The sequence below is a fragment of the Aegilops tauschii genome, chromosome 3 (genome assembly GCF_002575655.3).
Source record: "Aegilops tauschii subsp. strangulata cultivar AL8/78 chromosome 3, Aet v6.0, whole genome shotgun sequence".
Taxonomy (NCBI): Eukaryota; Viridiplantae; Streptophyta; class Magnoliopsida; order Poales; family Poaceae; genus Aegilops; species Aegilops tauschii.
In genome coordinates, this window is record NC_053037.3 from 520,533,050 (window position 1) to 520,555,557 (window position 22,508).

The 22,508-nt window shown below is 46.5% G+C and overlaps 1 protein-coding gene across 1 annotated transcript; it reads right to left on the reverse strand.

Moving 5' to 3' along the window:
- Positions 1-1,364: 1,364 nt before the first annotated feature.
- Positions 1,365-2,702, reverse strand: LOC109743029 (uncharacterized). Its single transcript, XM_045234451.2, has 2 exons — positions 2,628-2,702; positions 1,365-2,550 (listed from the first exon to the last, which is right to left on the reverse strand). The coding sequence occupies exon 2, from the start codon at positions 2,516-2,518 to the stop codon at positions 1,685-1,687; it is 834 nt and encodes a 277-aa protein (XP_045090386.1). The 5' UTR covers positions 2,519-2,550; positions 2,628-2,702; the 3' UTR covers positions 1,365-1,684.
- Between the last annotated feature and the right edge of the window lie 19,806 nt (positions 2,703-22,508).

The window sequence follows — 22,508 nt, forward strand, 5'->3', positions numbered from 1 at the left end:
TAAGAGGTTGATTCTGGTCCAAGCTTGCGTAGCCAGCATCCCTTCTTATCTTATGGGTTATATTAAATTCCCCAAGTGGGCTATTAAGCTTATTAACTCTCAACTGGCTCATTGCTTTTGGGATGATTATGAAGGTCATCACAAATATCATCTAGCTAGTTGGAGGTCTCTTACTTTGAAAAAAATGTATGGTGGGTTAGGGATTACTGATCTTTCCGATATGAACTTATGTTTGCTTGCTTCTTGGGTCAGCAGATATAATAGAGATGAGGGTAAGATCTGGAAAAGCATAATAGATGCTAAGTATGATACTCAGTCCCCCAACATTTTTACTTGTCCTTCTGCTGGTGCTTCACCTTTTTGGAAAGGTGTTCTTTGGGCTGCCCAAGCTACTAAGTTTGGTTACTCCTGGAATGTTGGTAATGGTAAGAAAGTTAGGTTTTGGGAGGACCACTGGTTTGGGTCGGCCCCCCTAGCTACTCTGTATTGGGACTTATATAACATTGCCAATGAGCATGATTGCACCTTAGACCAAGTGTGGGATGGCTCTAACCTAAAGATTACTTTTAGAAGATGCTTTTCTAGTGAGCTTCTCTCTTTGTGGTTTGAGCTAGTAGAGATTGCTAAATCCATCAGCTTTTCTACGGCTGAGGACTCGCTTATTTGGGACCTTAATCCCAGCGGGGTCTACTCTGTTAAATCTTTATATAATGTAGTCAACTTTAGGGGTGTGCTACCAAAAAACACTCCTGCTGTGTGGAAAATCAAGATCCCTGCCAGGATTCATATCTTTCTGTGGCTGGTGGTTAACAACAAGATTTTGACCAGGGATAACTTGGGGAAAAGACAGAGTGTCCCTGACTTTTCTTGCCCATTCTGTTCGTGTGATGAATCTTGTCACCATTTATTTTTTGGCTGCGATGTTGCGACTGAATTCTGGAGAAACATCTCTAGAATCACTGGATACAGAGGGACAGTCAACATGTTATCTTTTTCGGACTGCTGGTCTAGAGGAAGTAATATGAGTGCTACTAATATTGTACATGCAGCCGGCCTCTGGGCCATCTGGAATACCAGGAATGACTTGATCTTTAACCGCGCCAAATGGCTTAATATACAGGTGTTGTGGCGCAAGACGGCCTCATACGCTGCACGTTGGGAACCGCTATCTGTAGACCCCGTTAAAAAGCAAATTCAAAACATGGCGCGGGAGCTGGAGATTCTGATCAAAGCTCCATTACCGCTGATGTGGCCGGACCCAGGCTGAGGAGCTGGGTGTAGTTTTTTTTTTTTAGCTAAATGCGAGCTTGTGGCTCTGATATTTAGACAGGGGAGTTGGCTAGTTTTGCATTGCCCTAGTTTGTGGCTGTCTTCCTTGTAATAGCTGGCTACTAGCTTCTATTTTCTCTTCTACTTTTAGTTTGTGGTAGTTTTTGTCTTTGTAGTTTCTTGGATGTACTGAACTATTGTGATTTCTTTGCTATGCAATGGAATCGGGGCTAGGCCCTCTTCTTCTAAAAAAATATATTCATTAGAATGTAGACGTACTTCACTCTTGTGACCACACACACGACTTGTTTGCCCACATATTTATCATAGGATAGACCAACAAAGGCAGCCTGGCGCATTCTCTAGCCCAACGTTCATGTACACACTGTCACCCACAAACACGAAAGGTGCAGGGCTAGAGCCTCCCACAGAACAAGAACTTGTGCGGAAAGTAGAAGGCCACCATGAACCCAAAGATGAACCCAGCCAACGCCCCGATGATGGACGCGTCATTGATCCTGTGCAGCAGCTTCTGAATCCGGACAAACATCTCCCGAGTCCGAACAAGACGGACGTGTATCCGCACCCTAAACCTCTTCTTACACCTCTTGTCCAGCGGCGGCCCGCAGAGCCCCGGATTGGCTGTGAAGTTGGTAGCCGGGAAGCGCTGCAGAGAGTCCAGGACAGGGCCCGACAGTGAATTATCGGCGACATTAAACGAAATGAGCTGCGAAGTGTTGCCCAGCTGCGCCGGAATTCCGCCGGCGAACTGGTTGTGCTGAAGGGCGAGGGTGCTCAGGTACGTCATGTTCCCGATGCCTGCAGGGATCACGCCTGAGAAACTGTTGTTCGAGAGGTCCAGATAGGTCATGTACCCCATCTGCTCGAAGATGTGTTCCGGGAGCGGGCCTGAGAAGTTGTTGCCGGACATGTCGAGAGCGGTCATGAAGCTGCAAAGGTGGAGGCCTGGAGGGAATAGACCTTCGAGTCCCAGGTTGCCGAGACGCAACCCGAGAACCCTGTTCTGATCAGGGTGCCAGCATTCCACGCCGGTGAACCGGCATATGTAACCGTCGATGCCGTTGTTAGAGAAGCTCCATGAGGCTTCGAGCACGCCGTTAGGATCGATCACCGACTGCTTGAGGTCCTTCAAGCATTGGACGTCGGAATCACTGGTTACATGGCCAAAGCACGGTGACGAGCTGCTTAGGAGCAACAGCCAGACGACCAACCTCGTGTAGCCATGCATCGCAGAACCTGGGAGCTGCCTCCCGGTGTCACCTGCTCCATCAAAACACACACCATCAAGGGGATACTCTATCATAGTACTGTACGAGATTACGCGAAAACAGCAGTACCTTTGCAAAGATGCCTCTTGACAAAATCGTAGTGGCGGAAATAAAAAGTTTTAGCTCGTGTGAACTCAACAGATACGTACAGCTGTTTGCTAATTTTGCAGCAAGAAAGCAGAGCTAGCCAGCCCTGGTAGAAATACATGGACAAGACGCGGCACGGCCTCTGGTCAAGAGCCTCTGGTCGCCGTGGACTTGTCTCCGGAACGTGTGGAGACCGGTAATCACTAGATCTCTGGACGAAATGAACGTTGCAGACGGCAGACCTACACTCCCTTGTGACTCATGGTTACTCTGATTCTATTTCTGCCACGTCCACGACAGATATTTTTAGCATTCGTTGTAGACAGTGAATGCGCTGAAGCCTGAGGGCGTACTTCAACATCACTTTTTCGAATTTACGTTGCTGTCAGCTTAGACTGCCGCGGCTACTTATGAAGACCCAGTAAGGGTGAAAGCAGTGTCTCTCTTCTTCCCGTGAAACTATTCAATTAGGTTATAAATTAACTCATCACTACTATAAAATTAATACTACTATACTGGAGTATATTTATATGTCTATTGTTTGCCAGCCCGCCCCGCTTGCATTCCTACTACCCAGCCAAAGTCACCGATCAACTGGTCTTGGAGGTTGGCCCTGTTTCGATTCGTGTTTGAGAGGTTTATCAAAAAATTGTTGTTTGAGAGATTCGGTGATGCTAGATGAAGCAAGCAAATGCTGTGAAATGTTGCACGCCTTGTTGTGCTCGCGGTCACCCTCATTAGCAATCCCAAGCCGGTGATCTCGTGAACAGCAGGCGACGTTTTTTCTGTCGTCGGTATCTGTAACACCAAGATAGAAATTATTCGGCCCAACATTCAGCATTGCACTGTCTCTGTTACGTTGATGGACACTTGGTTTCGTTAACCCCGAACGAATATTGGAGCAATGGACCCCCCTACCCCACCTCACGGCACGACATCACACTATATCTCATTAGGCCCTCGACTATGATATCGGTGCCATACTTGTCTGGCACTTGCTTCACAGTTCAGGGCATCACTCAGAGCTGCCAAGGGGCGCGTTTGCTACTAGTCTGGGGTCTAAAAATTTCTATCCCATCAGTTAATCCCGTGCTATTCTGTTGTCTTTTGGCTGTGTTTGCATGACAAGGTGTGTGTAAATGTGTGTTCTTGTTGTGCGCATGTCTTTCTGACGTGTGTGGGTTGTATGTTTGTGTCTGTGCATGCATAAAGTCTGTGTTCATTTCATCTTATAATATTATTTTTGGTTTTGTTTTTTATTATGACATTGTTTATTGATGCTTAGTCATTTTTTTGTCGTATGTTTTTCTGCTATAATTGTGCATGCGACGACACATTTGATGTTGCAGTGCGATGCTGCTTATTTTTCTGTTAAGAACTTAAAATGAAATTCCATTTTGTAATTGATCTAACTGAATCAATAAAAATATATTTTGTTGTGTTTTTTTAACTAGCAACAAATTTTCTTTAACTAGGTCATTGTGTTCATCTTAATTCCACACCATAAAGCCCATGGCGTAAGAATATTGTATAAATCCGATATGACCAATGTAATTTATTGTGTTATTTTAATAAAAAAGTAGCATAATAGTTGCTGAAATAAAAGACTAGAATCGGTGTTTTAATTCCCAGTATTGTGTGCAAGTTTACACTTGTTCCTGCACTAATTTACACTTGTTCTTGCACAATACCGAGTTATGCAAGTTTTGCATATTTTGTGTGCAAGTTTGTAATATATTTTGATCCCTCTTTATAAGAAAAAAGTTCGACAAGAAGTCTTTATGATTGTCCATGTTAGGCATATTTGCATAATGGCACTTCCTTTTCTTTTGACTACTTATATTATTTTTGTCTTAAGTAAAAAAACGTCAAGCATATAAAAAAGAATATCGACATTCCAGATGCCAAGTTTTTTTTTCATTTTCTTTATTCTTTAGGGTAGCATCAATGCCCTAATTCATTATACCTTAGAAAATTTCAGTTTTTTATTTAGTTTTTTATATTTTTGAGTTTTTTTATTGCATCGGACTTTGTTTAACCAGGTCGTTGTGTTGATCTTAATTCCACACCTTAAAGCCCGTCGTATAAGAATATTATGGAAATCCGATACGACCAATGTAAATTATTGTGTTTTTTAATTAAAAAATTAACATAATGTTTGCTAAAATAAATAAAAAACTAGAATCAATGTTTCAAGTCCCTCTTTTCTCCCCTCATTAATTTATATAAGTACAATGTATGTGTAGGCAAGCAAATATAATTCTTAAGAAAAATTTATATACATGACGATGGTTATATAGGGATACATGCATAGTGTGTGCGCGCATGCATAAAGGACAAATTTCAGCAAGTTGATTAAGGGCATGACTAGTATAGAATCTGAGCCTAAGGTGCAAAAATAGAAAAAATGGATATGTACCATCGGATGGGAAAGTGATGGCCCAGATTTTGGTGGGTCGCTGGGTGCGCAAAATTTGCAAGAAAGTCCGTCCCTGCAAGCTATTTCGGTCCCCATCCCTCGTCGTTCAAACCCAAATCCACTCGGTAGAGAGCTAGATACAGCGCAAGAACCAGAATCTCCCAGGCGGCGGCCGCGGCGGCAGCCTAGATCTGTCCTCCAAGCTGAGCGAGTACGCCCGGTAGAGGCGGCACAGGTCCCTCTTCCATGTTGTTCCAACTCTTGACGGCTCCCTGCCGTTGTGTGGGTGGCGTCCCGGTTTGAGGCGGACCAGATCGGAGCTCGTCGGCAACCTCCGCCGGTCCGCCCCGCTGCTCGTCGCAGCCTCCCTTCTGAAGCTCCGGCAGCGGTGGCTTCGTCGCCTCTCTCTCTAGTATTAGCTCGCATCCTCCTCCCTCTCGTCGGTGGCAAGCCGGTGGTGGTCTCCTCGGCTCCTTCCCGACCGGCCCGTGCGACGAGGCGGTTCACCTATAAATAGGTGTTAACTTTTGTTTGCTAGTAAATTTGGGCTACATCCCAATTTTATTACCATGTAGATTTGTACTGCATCTCTCTAGTTCTATTTTCTTGTTCATGTCGAGTGAATGATGCAGTTTAACAACTCCGATTGATGGTGCATTGCTACTGTTGTAGGTGTTTTGGTACTCTCTTTGAACATTTTGTTTCACTGATTAGTATTCTGGAGGATCAAGTTGAAAGGTTGAGGATGGTTAGATAATCGCGCCGGTGTGAACTTCAGGAAACTTCAGTAAAAAGATTAGTACCTGCAGTTCTTATACAGAGTCAATAGCTTGAAAAGCTGGAAAGAAATTAAATTGATTCTGCTAGGCAAAAAAATGAAATTGGTCCATTTGTCAGCATATCAAAATTTTGATTCATGTATAGTTGTATACATGATTCACCGCTGAAAATTGATCGGTTTAAACAGGGAATAGTAAGAAGTGTCCCAGTATATATGAATTATGTTTCCCAAAGATGGTGGCATTGAGGGTCAACAATTTATGCATACAGGGCTAACAATTGGAAGTGTCCTAGTATACATTCTAATTCATAGACTGTTGCCCTAGGCTGCGTCCTTTATCTGATCCTTGTGCCTAACGTCTGTACTATATAAGATGATCTCATTTTTGACTTTGCAATTATCATCTCGGGACAAGTGACAAAAAATATCTCATCTCAGGATTCAGTAATGGAGGGGAGCAGCGCTACTTCGCCATTAAGAGAGCCCATAGTTGCATGGCCACAACATTTGCACCAGCACTATCACGTGAGAAAACTGTCTAAAAAGTAAATAATCTGTTGAGGTACCAAACATTTTGTTAATCCAATTGTGTGATGTTGTTTCGTACAAAGTTGTTTGCAGCTATGGAATCAGTCAATAGTGCTCAGAATCAAGATTTCAGCACTGGTAGCTCGTCTGCAGAGATTAATTCCCCAATGCTTGTCATTACTGATTCCAGTACACTGAAAAGAAACAATCGTTCTTTCAAGAGGTACACACACTTCTGGATTTTATGTAATAGACTTTTCACTTCTGTCCATGTTCCATGATTTCATTAATGTTTCATAGGAAAATATACGCCCTTATCATCTATCATGTCCATGCCAAACCATAGGAGCGGAACAAGTAGGTGCTAATGTGAACAACCGAGAGATTTCATGGTTGAAACCACAAGGTCCTATAAATGTTCACAACCTGCGTTTAGTACTATTGGTCATGTTGTGTTGTAAGTACTAGTTACTACAAAGCATAATGTAATGCATGTCATCATTCTTTGTTTAGTATTGTTGAATTAGAATAATAATCTGCATCTGCAGGACAGTCATAAAACTGCATTTTTGTTCATTGCCATTTTTTCGCATTGCTATTTCTGCTCTTACGTGGTCCTTGAAACTTGTAATCTGCTTGAGGCTATGTTAAAACTTCATCAAGTGTGAACATATGACACTTGGACGGACCTGTGCTAACTGAACTGTATTTGTTAGGTTTGATCTCTCCCAACACAAGAAGCTTGATGAGCAAGAAGCACTAGAACTGGAGGCAAAAGGCTGTAGCTTTTCTGTTCTGTAACATCATTCTAGCCAAGTTGATGCAGTTTCTAATGGCATTGCTTGTTGAGCTGTGATTTATTTTTGTCGTTCGTAGTCAGTCTTGCCCATGATGTACCACAGATGATCCTCTAATGCAATGTAACACTCGATATGTATGTATGTCTCTTCTGTTGGTTCATATGATTGTGATCCTGCAGTTTGAAATCTATGTTTACTTGAAGTGGATGAATTAATTCTCATGTACTGAAAGATATTTCTGATGATGCTCACATACTTTTTAGTGACCAACATGTTTAGATTTCTTGCATGATTCGTGATGTAGCATAAGCAACTGACGAATTTAGATACAGAGAGAAGCTTCACGCAGTACATATGTGTGGATTTTTTATAAATCTAAGACGAGAGGGCATCTGTACAGATCTGAAAAGTAGTCTTATTGATGATGAATTGTATGATTGATATATGAGAGCTTTGAGGTGGTTACTGCAAAAGTTATCTTCTATATGTAACTAGTTTTAGGGGGGTTTCTTGAAATGTACATTGAGAACCCTCCACCTCAATCTGTACCAGTGATGCTGCATCTAATGGCTCAGGTTTGGTTTTCTATTTTTGCACCCTAGGCTCATTTTCTATACTAGTTGCTCCTGGCAATATACAATACTAGTAGTATCGGGCCATCAGCTGCTGCATCATCAATAAAACCTACTGGAAGGAAAAGTATCATTCAGTGAACCCAGCAATTTTGCTTTTCAGCCTTTAGATACAAATCCAATGGACAGGGGACAATTTGACTGAAACCAGAAATATTTTCAGGCACCTGTCACATAGGTGCTCCCGAGATATAATGGTCGTTCGGGCCTATTATACCTGGTTTGCACCAGGGCCTTCGAAATGTCAGCCAGGCATATGCCTGGATCATAATGCACTAGTGGAAAAAGGCCCATTTGTCCCGGTTCATAAGGCCCATTTGTCCCGGTTCCTGAACCGGGACTAAAGGGTCGGTACTAAAGCCCTGTACCTTTAGTCCCGGTTCTTATACGAACCGGGACAGATGAGGCTCCACGTGGCCGCTGTGGCTTGCCCAGGCAGGAGGGCCTTTTGTCCTGGTTGGTACCACCAACCGGGACTAAAAGGCATCCACGCATCAGCAGTTCAGGGGCTGGGGTTTTTGTTTTCTTTTTTGAAGGGGGGGGGGGGGGTTGGGGGGTTTTGGGGTTTTTTTAGGGTTAATTTAGGGGTTTCATATATTGTGTTAGCTAGCTAATAGAGAGAAGTGTCCTCTCTTATCTTCGTGCTTGGTTGACGCTACGTACTATACGTATAGAGAGGACTCGACACGCTAGCTAGTAAGCAAATGAAGGAAAACCATTAAGTACACAAGATCGTCATGAACATATACAAAGAGAAGTGATCGACCTCTCTTCCTCCGAGAGATTGGTCGAACAACAAGTTTTCGTATATCTATCTGACGCTACTAGCTACATATATATACAATATAATATCTCTTACAATTCCTAACATCTGATGTCAAGTTCCACATGGTATTCTCCGTCTTTATCTATGACGTGGTCAAGAAAGAATCCCACAAATTCCTCTTGAATTGATTTTATGCGATCTTGTGGTAGGAGTTCATCCCGCAGCTGCCAAAGCTAATTTGAAGAAGGGGGTCAATAAATATATATGAATGAAACTCAACACAAATGATGGTAATAAATAAAATTATTATTATTGCTTACGCACTTCATAATCTTCTTTAGAGTAGCCCCGCTTAGAGGTCATCGCGTTGTAGATGTACTCGCAAACGTAGTTTCCACAAAAATTATTCCCGCCGTCCTGCCACAACCACTTTAAGAGAAATAGAGGTCAATCAAACTGATAATCAAGCATTATAAATGGTATTGATGAAACTAGCTAGAATAAATGGGAGATGCGCGGAACTAGCTAGTAGTACTTACTTTCGGGTGTGTAAATCGCAGCTCCCCCGGCAGTCCCAGAGCTTCTGCGGTGAACACTTTCCAAACCCTGCAAGACAAAGAAAATAATTACTTGATATCAGGAAATGAACAAAGTTGCCGATATGGTGCAATAATGATCGATTGAACTTACTTCTGGAGCATTTCAGTCATGGCCGCATACTCCTTGGGATATTTTCGTCTTGAGTCTAAGACGGTTACTAGTCCCTGCTCAAGCTTCATCTCTAGGAGAATAAAGTGGAAGCTGCGCACGCATGCATAACTCATCAATTACATTACTATAACCTCGAGTAATAAGGGAAACCGAATATGCACAAGACAGTAACACTCACTTGAAGTTGTAAGGAAAGAGTATTTTATCTTTGTTTTGATTTTGAAGCAACGAGTTTAGCAAGTTGGCCTCGGCTTCTTTGGCATCAAATTTAACCGTCCATTCATCTATGAGATTTGTGTTAATGAACCCAATATCATAGATTTGTGCTTTTCTGCATTGGACGATTTTCAATCTGCATAATATAGTGAGGATAATTATATATACATGCAATGAAAGAGCTGAGCTATATATAGAGACTTAATTACAGAAGTAGTACTTACAGATAGTAGCAAGTGACGATTATTTTATCGAGGGACTTTTGATTGAAAAACTGGAAGAACTCCTCAAATGGAACAGACAACAGATCAATTCTAACGAGGTCGTGCTCCTCTTTAACTCTCAGCGTCAAAATATCCTTCCCAGACTTGCAGGTGTCAATGTACCACTTATGGAATCTTCACATCATCGTTGTTAGAGGAGGATGACCAGGTTTGACGAGAGGCTTCCCGTGCCGGTATTTGTGTTCGTCCACCTCCATTGATTCAAAATGTGCATCATCGGGCAGGTAATCACCAGGATTGGTACCGGGCAGCATCCCCGGCAGATTTACGACGATATCGCTAGACACCTTCAGCGGGGGGCACGATTGGTTTGCCTGTTCTCCGAGCTGGAAATTGTTTCCCACTTCTTCGTTCTTGTAACCTTTTGTCACTTGAAGTAGTTCCCGACCGGTGCGCTTCTTCCACTGCCTTTTTAAGAGCGCGGACATGGTTGTCATCCGGCGGAGGCGGTGGTGGTCGCTTCAGGGCATCCAAAGTGCGCTGAACTTTCACCTTATCTATCTTCTCCTCCGGAGGTGTAGGTTTCTTTGCAAAAAAATCCTTCACTTGGGCTTGACAGATCTCCGTGTTTTCCTGTTCGGTCATCTCATATGGTAACTTCTCTAGAGGCTTGAGAGATGGACCGAATCTGTATTGCCTGCCGCCTCTGGTTGTACTGCTAGACGCCGGAGCAGCCGGAGCGGCTGCGGCTGTCTTCTTTCGTTGCTTACGAGGCGGAGAAGAAGGAGGCGGAGTGCTACGACGTGCCGGAGCGGCGGCGGCTCTCTTCCCCCCTTGCTGACGAGGCAGAGGAGGAGGCGGGCTGCTCGGACGCGCCGGCGCAGGCGGAGAAGGAGGCGGAGTGCCGCCACGCGCCTGAGCAGCCGGAGAAGGAGGCGGAGTGCCCTGATCACTCGTCGGAGGAGGAGGCGGAGTGCCCTGACTCGCCGGAGGAGGAGGAGGAGGCGGAGGTGTCCAGTTCGGAAGCTTGATGAGCTCCTTCCGCCATAGACATGGAGTCTTCAGAGCAAGACCCAGCTGAGTCTCCCCTTCACCGGTAGGGTGGTCAAGCTCCAGCTCCTCAAATCCCTCTATTATTTCATCGACCATCACAACAACATAGCCTTGTGGAATCGAAAGGCAGTGAAAAGTTGCACCAGGTTCAGGAGGTGCAACAGAGCCGACAGCCGCCTTGACTTTGAGGTGCCCCCATTGCGCCATAAGGTGGCAATCTTGAGCCTCCGTGATAGCATCCACGGGGTAGCTGGGAGCCATGAAGTCAGGCTGCTGAAGGAGCTCGGTGGAAGCTATGCTGCTTCTCCGCTGAGATGGCGGGGTAGCTTCTGGGGTAGCTCCGGCAGGTCGCTGGCTCTGAACTAGTGCTTGTTGTTCCTCTAGAGCTCGTACCCTTGCATCCAGGTTCTGCAGTAGGGTCAGCTCCACTTACGGGTGGGCATAAAACCGACCAACCGAATGCCGAACCGAAACCGAAACCAAAAAAACCGATTCCGGTTTTTGCTGCTGGTACAGTAAAATTCGGTTTTCACTTATGATATCCAAAATAAAATCGCTCGGTTCGGTATGAAACAGTATAACCGAAACACAAACCGAATCTCTCGCACGCCACACGTCTCGCTAAGCGCCACCGCTCGCCTCGCGGCCACGCGCGCGTACCTGGCCGCACAACAGCCCACGTGCGTGTTGGGGAACGTAGTAATTTAAAAAAAAATTCCTATGCACACGCAAGATCATGGTGATGCATAGCAACGAGAGGGGAGAGTGTGTCCACGTACCCTCATAGACCGAAAGCGGAAGCGTTATGACAACACAGTTGATGTAGTCGTACGTCTTCACGATCCAACCGATCCAAGTACCGAACGTACGGCACCTCCGAGTTCAGCACACGTTCAGCTCGATGACGTCCCACGAACTCCGATCCAGCAGAGTTTTGCGGGAGAGTTCCGTCAGCACGACGGCGTGATGACGGTGTTGCTGATGCTACCGACGCAGGGCTTCGCCTAAGCACCGCTACGATATTACCGAGGTGGAATATGGTGGAGAGGGGCACCGCACACGACTGGGAGAGATCAACAGATCAACTTGTTGTATCTAGAGGTGCCCCCTGCCCCCGTATATAAAGGAGCAAGGGGGGAGGCTGGCCGGCCCTTGGGGCGCGCCAAGGAGGGGGGAGTCCGCCTCCTAGTAGGAGTAGGACTCCCCTTTCCTAGTCCAACTAGGAAGAGGGAAGGGGGAATGAAAGAGAGGGAGAGGGAGAGAGAAAGAGGGGCCGCGCCCCCCTCCCCTAGTCCAATTCGGATTCCTCATGGGAGGGGGCGCGCCACCTCCTGGGCTGCTGCCCTCTCTCTCCCCTAAGGCCCACTAAGGCCCAATACTTCCACGGGGGGTTCCGGTAACCCCTCCGGCACTCCGGTTTTCTCCGAAACCACCCGGAACACTTCCGGTGTCCGAATATAGCCGTCCAATATATCGATCTTTACGTCTCGACCATTTCGAGACTCTTCGTCATGTCCGTGATCATATCCGAGACTCCGAACTACCTTCGCTACATCAAAACACATAAACTCATAATACCGATCGTCACCGAACGTTAAGCGTGCGGACCCTACGGGTTCGAGAACTATGTAGACATGACCGAGACACGCCTCCGGTCAATAACCAATAGCGGAACCTGGATGCTCATATTTGCTCCCACATATTCTATGAAGATCTTTATCGGTCAAACCGCATAACAACATACGTTGTTCCCTTTGTCATCGGTATGTTACTTGCCCGAGATTCTATCGTCGATATCTCAATACCTAGCTCAATCTCGTTACCGGCAAGTCTCTTTACTTGTTCTGTAATGCATCATCCTGCAACTAACTCATTAGTCACATTGCTTGCAAGGCTTATAGTGATGTGCATTACCGAGAGGGCCCAGAGATACCTCCCCGACAATCGGAGTGACAAATCCTAATCTCGATCTATGCCAACCCAACAAGTACCATCGGAGACACCTGTAGAGCACCTTTATAATCACCCAGTTACGTTGTGACGTTTGGTTGCACACAAAGTGTTCCTCCGGTAATCGGGAGTTGGATAATCTCATAGTCATAGGAATATGTATAAGTCATGAAGAAAGCAATAACAGTAAACTAAACGATCAAGTGCTAAGCTAACGGAATGGGTCAAGTCAATCACATCATTCTCCTAATGATGTGATCCCGTTAATCAAATGACAACTCATGTCTATGGTTAGGAAACACAACCATCTTTGATCAACGAGCTAGTCAAGTAGAGGCATACTAGTGACACTATGTTTGTCTATGTATTCACACATGTATTATGTTTCCGGTTAATACAATTCTGTCACGACCGGTTTTTCAATAAAAGATTTATTGAGAGACCAATCCCTTTTACGGACCAGTAAAGAAGAATTCCTTCTCACTGGTAGACAATATCTTGGTCACAAAAGAAAACACCAGGAGTACTGAATATAATACAAGGTTGAGCGGGGACTGCTCAACAATTTATTACATGCACGCCGATAAAACATGATGGCGGATAGGGTGGCATAACTACTAACTCACGATAAAAGCGGTGGAAGATATCACAGCGGAGCGGGTGATATGACTCCTGCAAACTACAGCTCTTCGAGCGTCGGGGTGAAGCTCGAGGAGGTTTATTGCGGGTGGCGGAAGCGTATATAATACAAGTGACCAATATCCGGGATCGCACAGGACTGACTGGGATTCCTCTAGGCGTCGGACTCACTACCAAACTCTTCATCCAAGAGGTCGCCTTCGTCAATATCTGGCCAAATCAACAAGCCAGGTGAGTACTATGAAAGTACTCGCAAGACAGTTCAGACATAAGATATAACAAATGTAAACATGAAGCATATGAATAGATTAACAAGTGCGTTCAGACATAGAGACAATAATGCATGGGAAAATAACAGAAAAGTCGGGCGGTGGTCCTCCCAAAATCCCAAAATAAATACTGGGTGCCAAAGTCGGACGTCTGAGCGACATCACATAAAGGGCTTATATCAGAAAATAAAAGACAGACATGCCACAGTCGGACGTCTGAGCGACATCGCAAAAGGGGCTTATATACATAACTTAGTAGCTCATGAATTTAAATCCTGTCAAGAGAATAATCAGTCATGAGATAAACCACAGGGTTAGTCCATCCACAGGAATAACGTTCAGCCAAGTTTACTACTCATGCTCGCTTACCGGAAGGAAGAATATACTACGAGGTTATGACATAGACATGGATACGCTGATCATGGTACTTGACCTTGGATACGATGACTCGGAAGGATTTGACTCTGCAGAGTTTGTACTTTAACCACAGCCAACGGATTTCAGTAGTCACGGGGACTAGTTCCGTTTACGGTGTTTTGGAAGAAACACGTCTAACCAGTACACACCCATTCAACATTCCGAAGCCAGGGATCACCCTCGGCAACGTTCAAGAAAAACCTTGAGACGGGGAGGCTACAACCTCGCATAGCATGGGATCAAATTTCTATACGCGCGCTCTAAGGGGTGCCCCCCTCTCGGTCCCAACCGGAAACACCCATGCCCCCTGACCGGATGACTGGCTTTAATCCAGGGCCATGGAACCATCATCCCGGCCCCTCTGTTTGGTGTGTACACGGAAAGAGGTTACCAACTTACTAAACCGCATCCTGGCAGAAAACATGTGGTAGCACGGAAGGGGGAAGAACGATAACGTGACTCCGTCCACGTTAACGTCAGAATTTAACGGATGACGTAAGGCTGGCATGCTACAACAGTACCACCTTACTGCCCTCATGTCACCACATGACTAGTCCATCTCTCATCAGAGATCACAGTAACTTTGGAACACACGGGTAGTTGCCTCACATGCAACGAGATACTCACCGATACTCATATGCCATGCACAACCTTTCACGCAATCATGCAAAACACCTATCATATCAAAGGTTCAAACATGCTTGCCTGGTTCGGAGAAGTCGGAGTCTAGCTCGGCGAAGTTCGCGGCTCCGTCACCTCTCCCGGAACCTACGGTATAGCGAAAAATGCATACTAATGTGAAAACCAACGCGTGAATAAAAGTTGTTCCAAATTTTTTTCGAATAAATCCCATAAAAAACTAGACAAAATTTTAAGACTGTCAAAAAAAGAATCACTCAAAAATCACTTTTTATCAAAAAGTTATAAGGGTTTCTGTCCAGGGACTCATCTGTAATGAAAAAGAAAAGTTCCGGGGGTTTAACTGAGAAAACAGAAAACGGTTCGAATAGAAACGCGCCAGCCCACAGAGAAAACGTACTCTGCCCGAAGGCGCCAACAGAAAACGCTTCGGGGTGAAAGAAGAGAGGCTGACGTGGGGGGTCCACATGTCAGGTTTGAAAAACCTCGCCGGCGCCCGAAGGCTGCGGAGGTCGCCGGCGTCGAACCACGGCGAGTCAGGGAGATCGGGGTGTACCAAGAGTATCAGCGTGCCCTTCCGCGTCGGTGGGTGGTGGACTTGGGCGTCGGGGAGCACCGCGTCGACGGCGACACTTTCTTCGGCGGACGGCGGCTCGGGCGATGGTGGGGAACTCCGGTGGTGTGCTGCAAACTTCGAATTGAAGTGCGGGTCAGAAGGAGGGATGTACTAGAGAGCTACTGGCAGGAGATGGGAGGCAGAGGTGCACGCACGGGAGCGAATCGAGCTGGATCCCGTGGCGGGTCGCAGTGGCCGGAGTCGAGGAAGGAGACTTCCTCGGGGCTCTACCAGTGGCTAGGCAGGGTCTTGGTGGAGTGCAGAGGTGGTGTGGGTACTAGCTGGAGCTCGGGGCCTCTATTTATAGGCGGCTCGAGGGGGTGGCCGTGAACGGGGTTGCTCCGGCGAGCAATTACGGCGAGGCAGCGGCTTGGCAAGGAGTTTAGGTGGCCAGGTAGCATCAGTGAGGTGTACTGGTGCCGTTCCCCTGCTAATCCTGGTCTGTCTTGGCGTAATGGCGCCGGTCCACGGTGGGGTGGCCGCACGGGCACGACGGCGGCAGAGAGCGCTTTCCGCGCCTAGCGGTTCACGACGAGGGTGGCAGCGCGCACTGGGGAGTGGAAGACCACGCGGCGATCTCCGGTGGCTTGGGCGGCGCTGGGTGGCGCCGTCTGCGCTGCGCCTCTCTCTGGCGGCCGCAAAGCCGCCGCTGGCATCGGTCACGGGGCGGCGCACCTCCTCCAGCACGTCGCCGACGCCCGCAAACATCCAGGCGCTCGTGCGGTGCAGAGGACAAGGGGGAGGGGACAGGAAACACGGCAACGCCGGGGCACTGGCGAGATTGGCATCAGACACTGAAGAAACGACAGTGGTTCAGACACTGTTAACTGAATTTGACTGAACATGATATTGACAGTGCTCTGAAGGTGTTCGATGAAATGATTTGGTGTGAAGAAAATTTTTCCTGGGGCTGGGACTTGGTGAGGTGACCACTCAATGCACCCAGAGGCTGCCCGATTTTACTCAGAATTTTTGGAGAAGGATTTGAATGAATTTCATCAAATTTGGCAAATCTGGTCCGAACTTGCAGCAAGTATAGTTTGAAAAATTTGAACTGAAGACCAGTGGATCTTCATGGATCTTGGTTGAGGGTTCAAAGGACTAGGGAGGGGAATTGGTTTGGGGGCAAAAATCAAAACAGAAGGGGTAGTTCCTTTGTAAACCTCCAATGATCAAGATATTAGGCAAAAATTGTTTTGGATAAGAAATAAGTGGAAATAAATATATGGAAGGGTCCAACTTGCTGGATTTGAAGTAAATCATGATCCAAAGATGAGGAAAGTTTTATGAGAGTGGATTTGCACTAAGGTCATGGCAAGAGAGGTTTGTTGAAAGTGGTAGAGAATCATTCCAAAAGCCATAGTGCATTTTCAAAGAAATTTTTAGAAGGCATTTTTCCCAAGTGAAAGGCATTTTGGTTTGAGTCCAATTAACAGAAAGAACCTCCAAGACCAAAATCAAGTCTTGGGTGAATCCAAATAAAACCCTTGCCAAAAAAAATATTTTGAAAGGGAGAGTTCTTTTGAATTTTTTTTAAAACACCTCCCTCAAGTCAAAATAATTTTTTTGAAAAGATCAAATAAAATTTTGGGTGTCACAACACCTACCCCCTTAGGAAAAATCTCGTCCTCGAGATTTCAGCTGATCCTCGAATAGATATGGGTACTTTGCCTGGAGAATATCTTCCCTTTCCCATGTAGCTTCATCCTCAGTGTGGTTGCTCCACTGAACTCTGAAAATTTTTGTCGTTTTCTGACGGGTCCTCCGTTCAGACACTTCCAGTATCTTTACTGGCCGCTCTCTGTAGGTGAGATCTGGTTGTACATCAATGCTCTCATGAGATACATGTTTCTCCGGGTTACTTACGCACTTTCTCAGTTGTGAGACCTGGAATACGTCATGTACGTCTGACAGCTCCTTGGGTAGGTCTAGCTGGTAGGCTACCGTGCCTCTTCGTGCAATTATACAGAATGGTCCAATAAATCTCGGGGCTAGCTTCCCCTTAATTTTGAACCGTTGCAGGCCCCTCATAGGAGACACTCGTAGGTATACAGAATCACCGGGTTCAAAGCTGACCTCACGATGCTTTTGATCGTAGTAGCTCTTTTGTCGGCTCTGCGCTGTCTTGAGTCTGTCCCTGATCTGCTTAACTTTCTCCTCGGCCTCTTTAAGCATGTCTGGGCCGAAGATACGGCTGTCACCTGTTTCTGACCAATTCAGTGGGGTGCGACACCTCCGTCCATACAATGCTTCAAAGGGTGCCATTTGCAAGCTGGCTTGGTAACTGTTGTTGTAAGCAAACTCTCTTCCCAACTGGATCCATAGGTGAGCACACAGGCTCTCAGCATATCCTCTAGGATTTGGTTCACACGTTCCGTTTGTCCATCAGTCTGAGGGTGGTATGCTGTACTGAAAGCTAGCTGCGTGCCCAGAGCCTGTTGTAGGTGATCCCAAAATTTGGAGACAAATTGGGTGCCTCGGTCGGATATTATAGTCTTTGGGACTCCATGCAAACAAACTATACGGGAGAGATAAAGTTTGGCCAGCCTTTGTGTGGAGTAGGTAGTCTTCACGGGAATGAAATGAGCAACCTTGGTTAGTCGGTCTGTGATGACCCATATGGCGTCATTTCTGCGTTGTGATCGAGGTAGTCCGACAATGAAGTCCATTCCTATTTCATCCCATTTCCACTCCGGTATCCTGTTTGGCTGGAGTAGCCCTGCTGGCTTTTGATGCTCGGCCTTGATGCGCTGACATGAATCGCAACAAGCAATAAATGTGGCTATATCCCTTTTCATACCGTGCCACCAAAATCTTTCCTGAATGTCTTTGTACATTTTGGTTCCTCCAGGGTGGATCGAGTATGGAGTGGTGTGGCTTTCGGTTAGGATTTGTTGCTTGAGTTCCTCAATGTTAGGTACGCACAGTCTGTCTCCGTACCATAATATTCCTTCACTGTCTGTGACGAACTCTGAAGCCTTACCAAGGTTCATTTTCTTTTTTATACCTTCGATGCTGGGATGTCCCTGTTGAGCCTTCTTAATTTGTTCCACTAAGGTGGGTTGTATCTCCAGATTTGATATGGTGCCCTCAGAGACTAACACCATGTTGAGCCTAGCGAACTCTTGCTGAAACTCAGGTCTCAAGTTTTGTGGGCCGTCGTTGTCCGGGCTGGGGTTTCGACTAAGGGCATCGGCCACTACATTTGCTTTCCCTGGATGGTAGTGAATACCGACATCATAGTCCTTGACCAATTCCAACCAGCGTCGTTGGCGTAAGTTTAGCTCTGGTTGAGTGAAAATATATTTAAGGCTCTTATGGTCCGTATATATTTCACAGCGATTCCCCAACAGAAAGTGCCTCCACTCCTTGAGTGCATGGATGATCGCTGCTAGCTCCAAGTCATGTGTTGGATAGTTTTCCTCATGCTTCCGTAGCTGCCTGGAAGCATACACGACCACTTTGCCATCCTGCATTAGCACACACCCGAGGCCCTTTCGGGACGCGTCACAATACACTTCAAAACTCTTGTGTATGTCTGGTACAGTTAAGACCGGTGCGGTTGTTAGTTTCTTCTTGAGTTCTTGGAAGCTTTTCTCGCATGCTTCCGTCCATACAAATTTCTTGTCTTTCTTGAGCAACTGTGTTATTGGTTTTGCCACGGTGGAGAATCCTTCAATAAATCTTCTGTAATATCCGGCCATTCCCAGGAAACTCCGCACATCTGTCACGTTGGCGGGTGGCTTCCAGTCGAGTATGGCTTTGACTTTCTCTGGGTCTACGGCTACGCCTTCTTGGTTTAATATGTGGCCTAGGAAACCAACTTGCCTTAGCCAAAATTCACACTTGCTAAATTTGGCGTACAACTGATGTTTCCTTAATTCCCCCAAAACAATTCGGAGGTGCTCAGCATGCTCTTCCGGTGTCCTTGAGTAAACCAGAATATCGTCAATGAACACCACAACAAATTTGTCCATGAATTTCATAAACACCTTGTTCATGAGGTGGACGAAGTATGCGGGGGCGTTCGTTAGACCAAAAGGCATCACTGTGAACTCATATAATCCGTATCTGGAGGTGAATGCTGTTTTAGGGATATCTTCTGTCTGTACTTTCAATTGATGATATCCCGATCTCAAATCAATTTTTGAGAACACCTTGGCTTGTGCGAGCTGGTCAAACAAATCATTTATCCGTGGCATCGGATATTTGTTCTTGATGGTGACCATATTGAGAGCTCGATAGTCTATACACAGTCTCAGTGTCCCATCCTTTTTCTTGGCGAATAACATTGGTGAACCCCATGGTGAGGAGCTGGCTCGAATAAATCCTTTGTCCAATAATTCCTTTATCTGCTTCTTCAACTCCACCAATTCTGAGGGTGCCATTCTATAAGGTTTCTTATAGATGGGAGCGGTGCCAGGTGCTAGTTCGATGCTGAACTCTATCTCTCTGTCTGGTGGCATGCCTGGTAGTTCTTCAGGAAACACGTCAGGAAACTCGCATACCACTGGAACTTTTCTCAGTTCTGAAATGTCCACTTTGTTCAGCTTTGGTTGCCGTGACCGTGGCCTTTCTTGAGCTGTAACCTTTATTGTCTTGCCGTGATGGTGAGTGAGAATCACGGTCCGATTGAAACAGTCAATGAATCCTTTGTTGGTGGTCAACCAGTCCATCCCTAAAATGACATCCAGTCCTTTATTTTCCAACACGATGAGATTTGCTTGGAACTGTAGTCCTTCGAACTCAATGATCACTCCTTGGCAGTAATGCTGAGCGATTTGCTTATTTCCGGGGGACTTGATGATCATAGATTTTTCCAAGGGAAGTATCGGAAAACCATGTTGCAAAACAAAACTCTTCGAAACGAACGAATGGGAAGCTCCAGAATCAACAAAATCGTGGCAGGTACTGTGTTGACAGGGAACGTACCGAGCACGATGTCTGGGGCATTCTGCGCTTCTTCCCTGGTCACATGGTTCAGGTGACCCTTCCTGTGGTTGTTGTTGGGATTAAAATTGTTGCGCTTGGGGGCTGGATTGTTTCCACCATTGTTCGGCTTGGGGGCCGAGTTCCTTGGTTTTGGGCACTGTTTAGCATAGTGCCCTTCTTCTCCACAAGCATAGCATGTGACCCCTGGACGGTACGTGAACTCTTTGTCCCTGGCATGAAACTGTCTGACGGGCCTTGGATCAGTAGTCGTGGATTTCCTTGCTTCTGTCCTTGGAACCTCAGTCTTGCTTCGGTTGTTGCGAGCAAGAGTCGTCTTGTCCCTCTTTCGCTTACGGATATCTTCCAGACTACGACGCTCATTCTCGAAGGTAATGGCCTTGTCAACCAGAGTTTTAAAATCCGGGAATGTGTGTACAATCAGTTGGCATCTTAGTGCTGGTGCCAGGCCGTCCAGGAATTTTTCCATCTTCTTGTTTTCTGTCATGTGCTCGTCGTAGGCATAACGAGATAGCTGGGTAAACTGACCATTCTATTCTGTCACTGACATGCCTCTTTGCTTGAGATCGTCAAATTCTCTCTTCTTGATTTTTATGATGCTCCTGGGGATGTGTGCCCCACGAAAGCCTTCCTTGGACTCTTCCCAGGTGATGTTGTGTTCGCTGGGATGCATGTGTAGGAAGTTTTCCCACCATGCTGCAGCTGCTCCAGTAAGGTAGTGTGGTGCATAAAGCACCTTCTCATGATCTGAACACTGAGCAATAATCAGCTTCCTTTCGATGTCACGAAGCCAATCATCGGCTTCTAGCGGCCTATCGGTGTGAGCAAACGTTGAAGGGCGAGTCTTCTGTAACTCAGATAACTTGGAATGCGGTTGATAGGGTTCACGGTGGTTTCCCATATTGATGACGTGATTCATCATCTCTTGGTGTTGTTGCTGGCTGTGTTCGAAGAGACGGCATACTTGAGACAGGGCTGCTTCAATGTCCTATTGACTAGACTGTCCCTGAGTGAAGTAGTTGCTAGTCTGTGTCCCATAAACTTCTTCTGGCCGATGGGGCATGGAACGAGTCCACGGACGAGACATTTTTCCAGTCTGGGGTATTATTTTGCAAAACTCATGAGAAGAACTGTGTGGCACAAGGAAAATCTTGCAAAGGCAAAAATCTAAGAGACCTCAAGATTTTTCAAGAAAGCGCAAACGATTTCGCACGGAGAAGAAACGCTTAACACAATTCTTACACGCGAAAAGCAAACACACGATACAGTACTCAGGTTGTGCGTACACAATCCTGACATGTTATTGAGACTAGCATACCCCTCCGGAAAGCAGAGAACACACTAATACAAACTAGCGTACAGAAAAACACATCATATAGGCAGACATAACGCGCGGCTACACGGCGCTCTCAGTCGGAGATGGTGACGATGTCCTTTCCCTTGCCGAGGGCAAGACTCAGCGGTGCAGGAGATTCAACCTCCACCTCCTCTCTGGCAGGCTCCTGGCACGTAACACTGCGCTGCGGTGATGGTGCGGGGGCGACAGGCGGCAGTGCGGGTGCGGCAGGCGGTGCAGCTCTGACTGGAGTAGGAGCGATGACTCTGTCGAACTCCTCAGTGGTAGGCAGACGGCGAGCAGTGGACAAAACGGCCGGTGCATAAGAGGCTGAAGACGAGACGAATGTCAGAGGCGGTGCTGTGAGGAGAAGCTCCTTCCTGCTGGCAGGACCGCCCCGAACTAAGTCCATCCGGGCAGCCACAAGATCGTCCACGAGGTTGTCAAAAGACTCCTCCAGAGCCTTGAGATACTCCACAACCATCTCGATGGCTTCATCTCGTTCTCCCCGATGGCAGGCGAATGCATAGTGACAAGTGTATGGCACGTGGCATGGGAGGTAGCGGTAGCGACGAGTCTTCATCATCGGAAGGATGTCCCGAAGACGAGTTATCGCCTCACGGGCAGCCATCTGCATGGCATGCCTCTCCGTAGGCATGGCCCTTCCCACAAAACGGAAGTGGCGGGATGCAGAACGCCCTCCCTTGAATTGCACCACGGCTTGGTGCATAGACACGTCGTCGCTGAGCTTGTGCTGGTAAAGCGTGAACTCCGGGCGAGTCGCTGGCCCGATCGCGAGCTTGGTGATGGAGACGAGGAGTTTGACAAACCCCTCGGGCACGTTCGTGAGAACTCGAGACTCGCAGTTGCTGCCAGCCATCTACAAAAGTAGGCAAAAATTCTGAGTAGTCATGTCA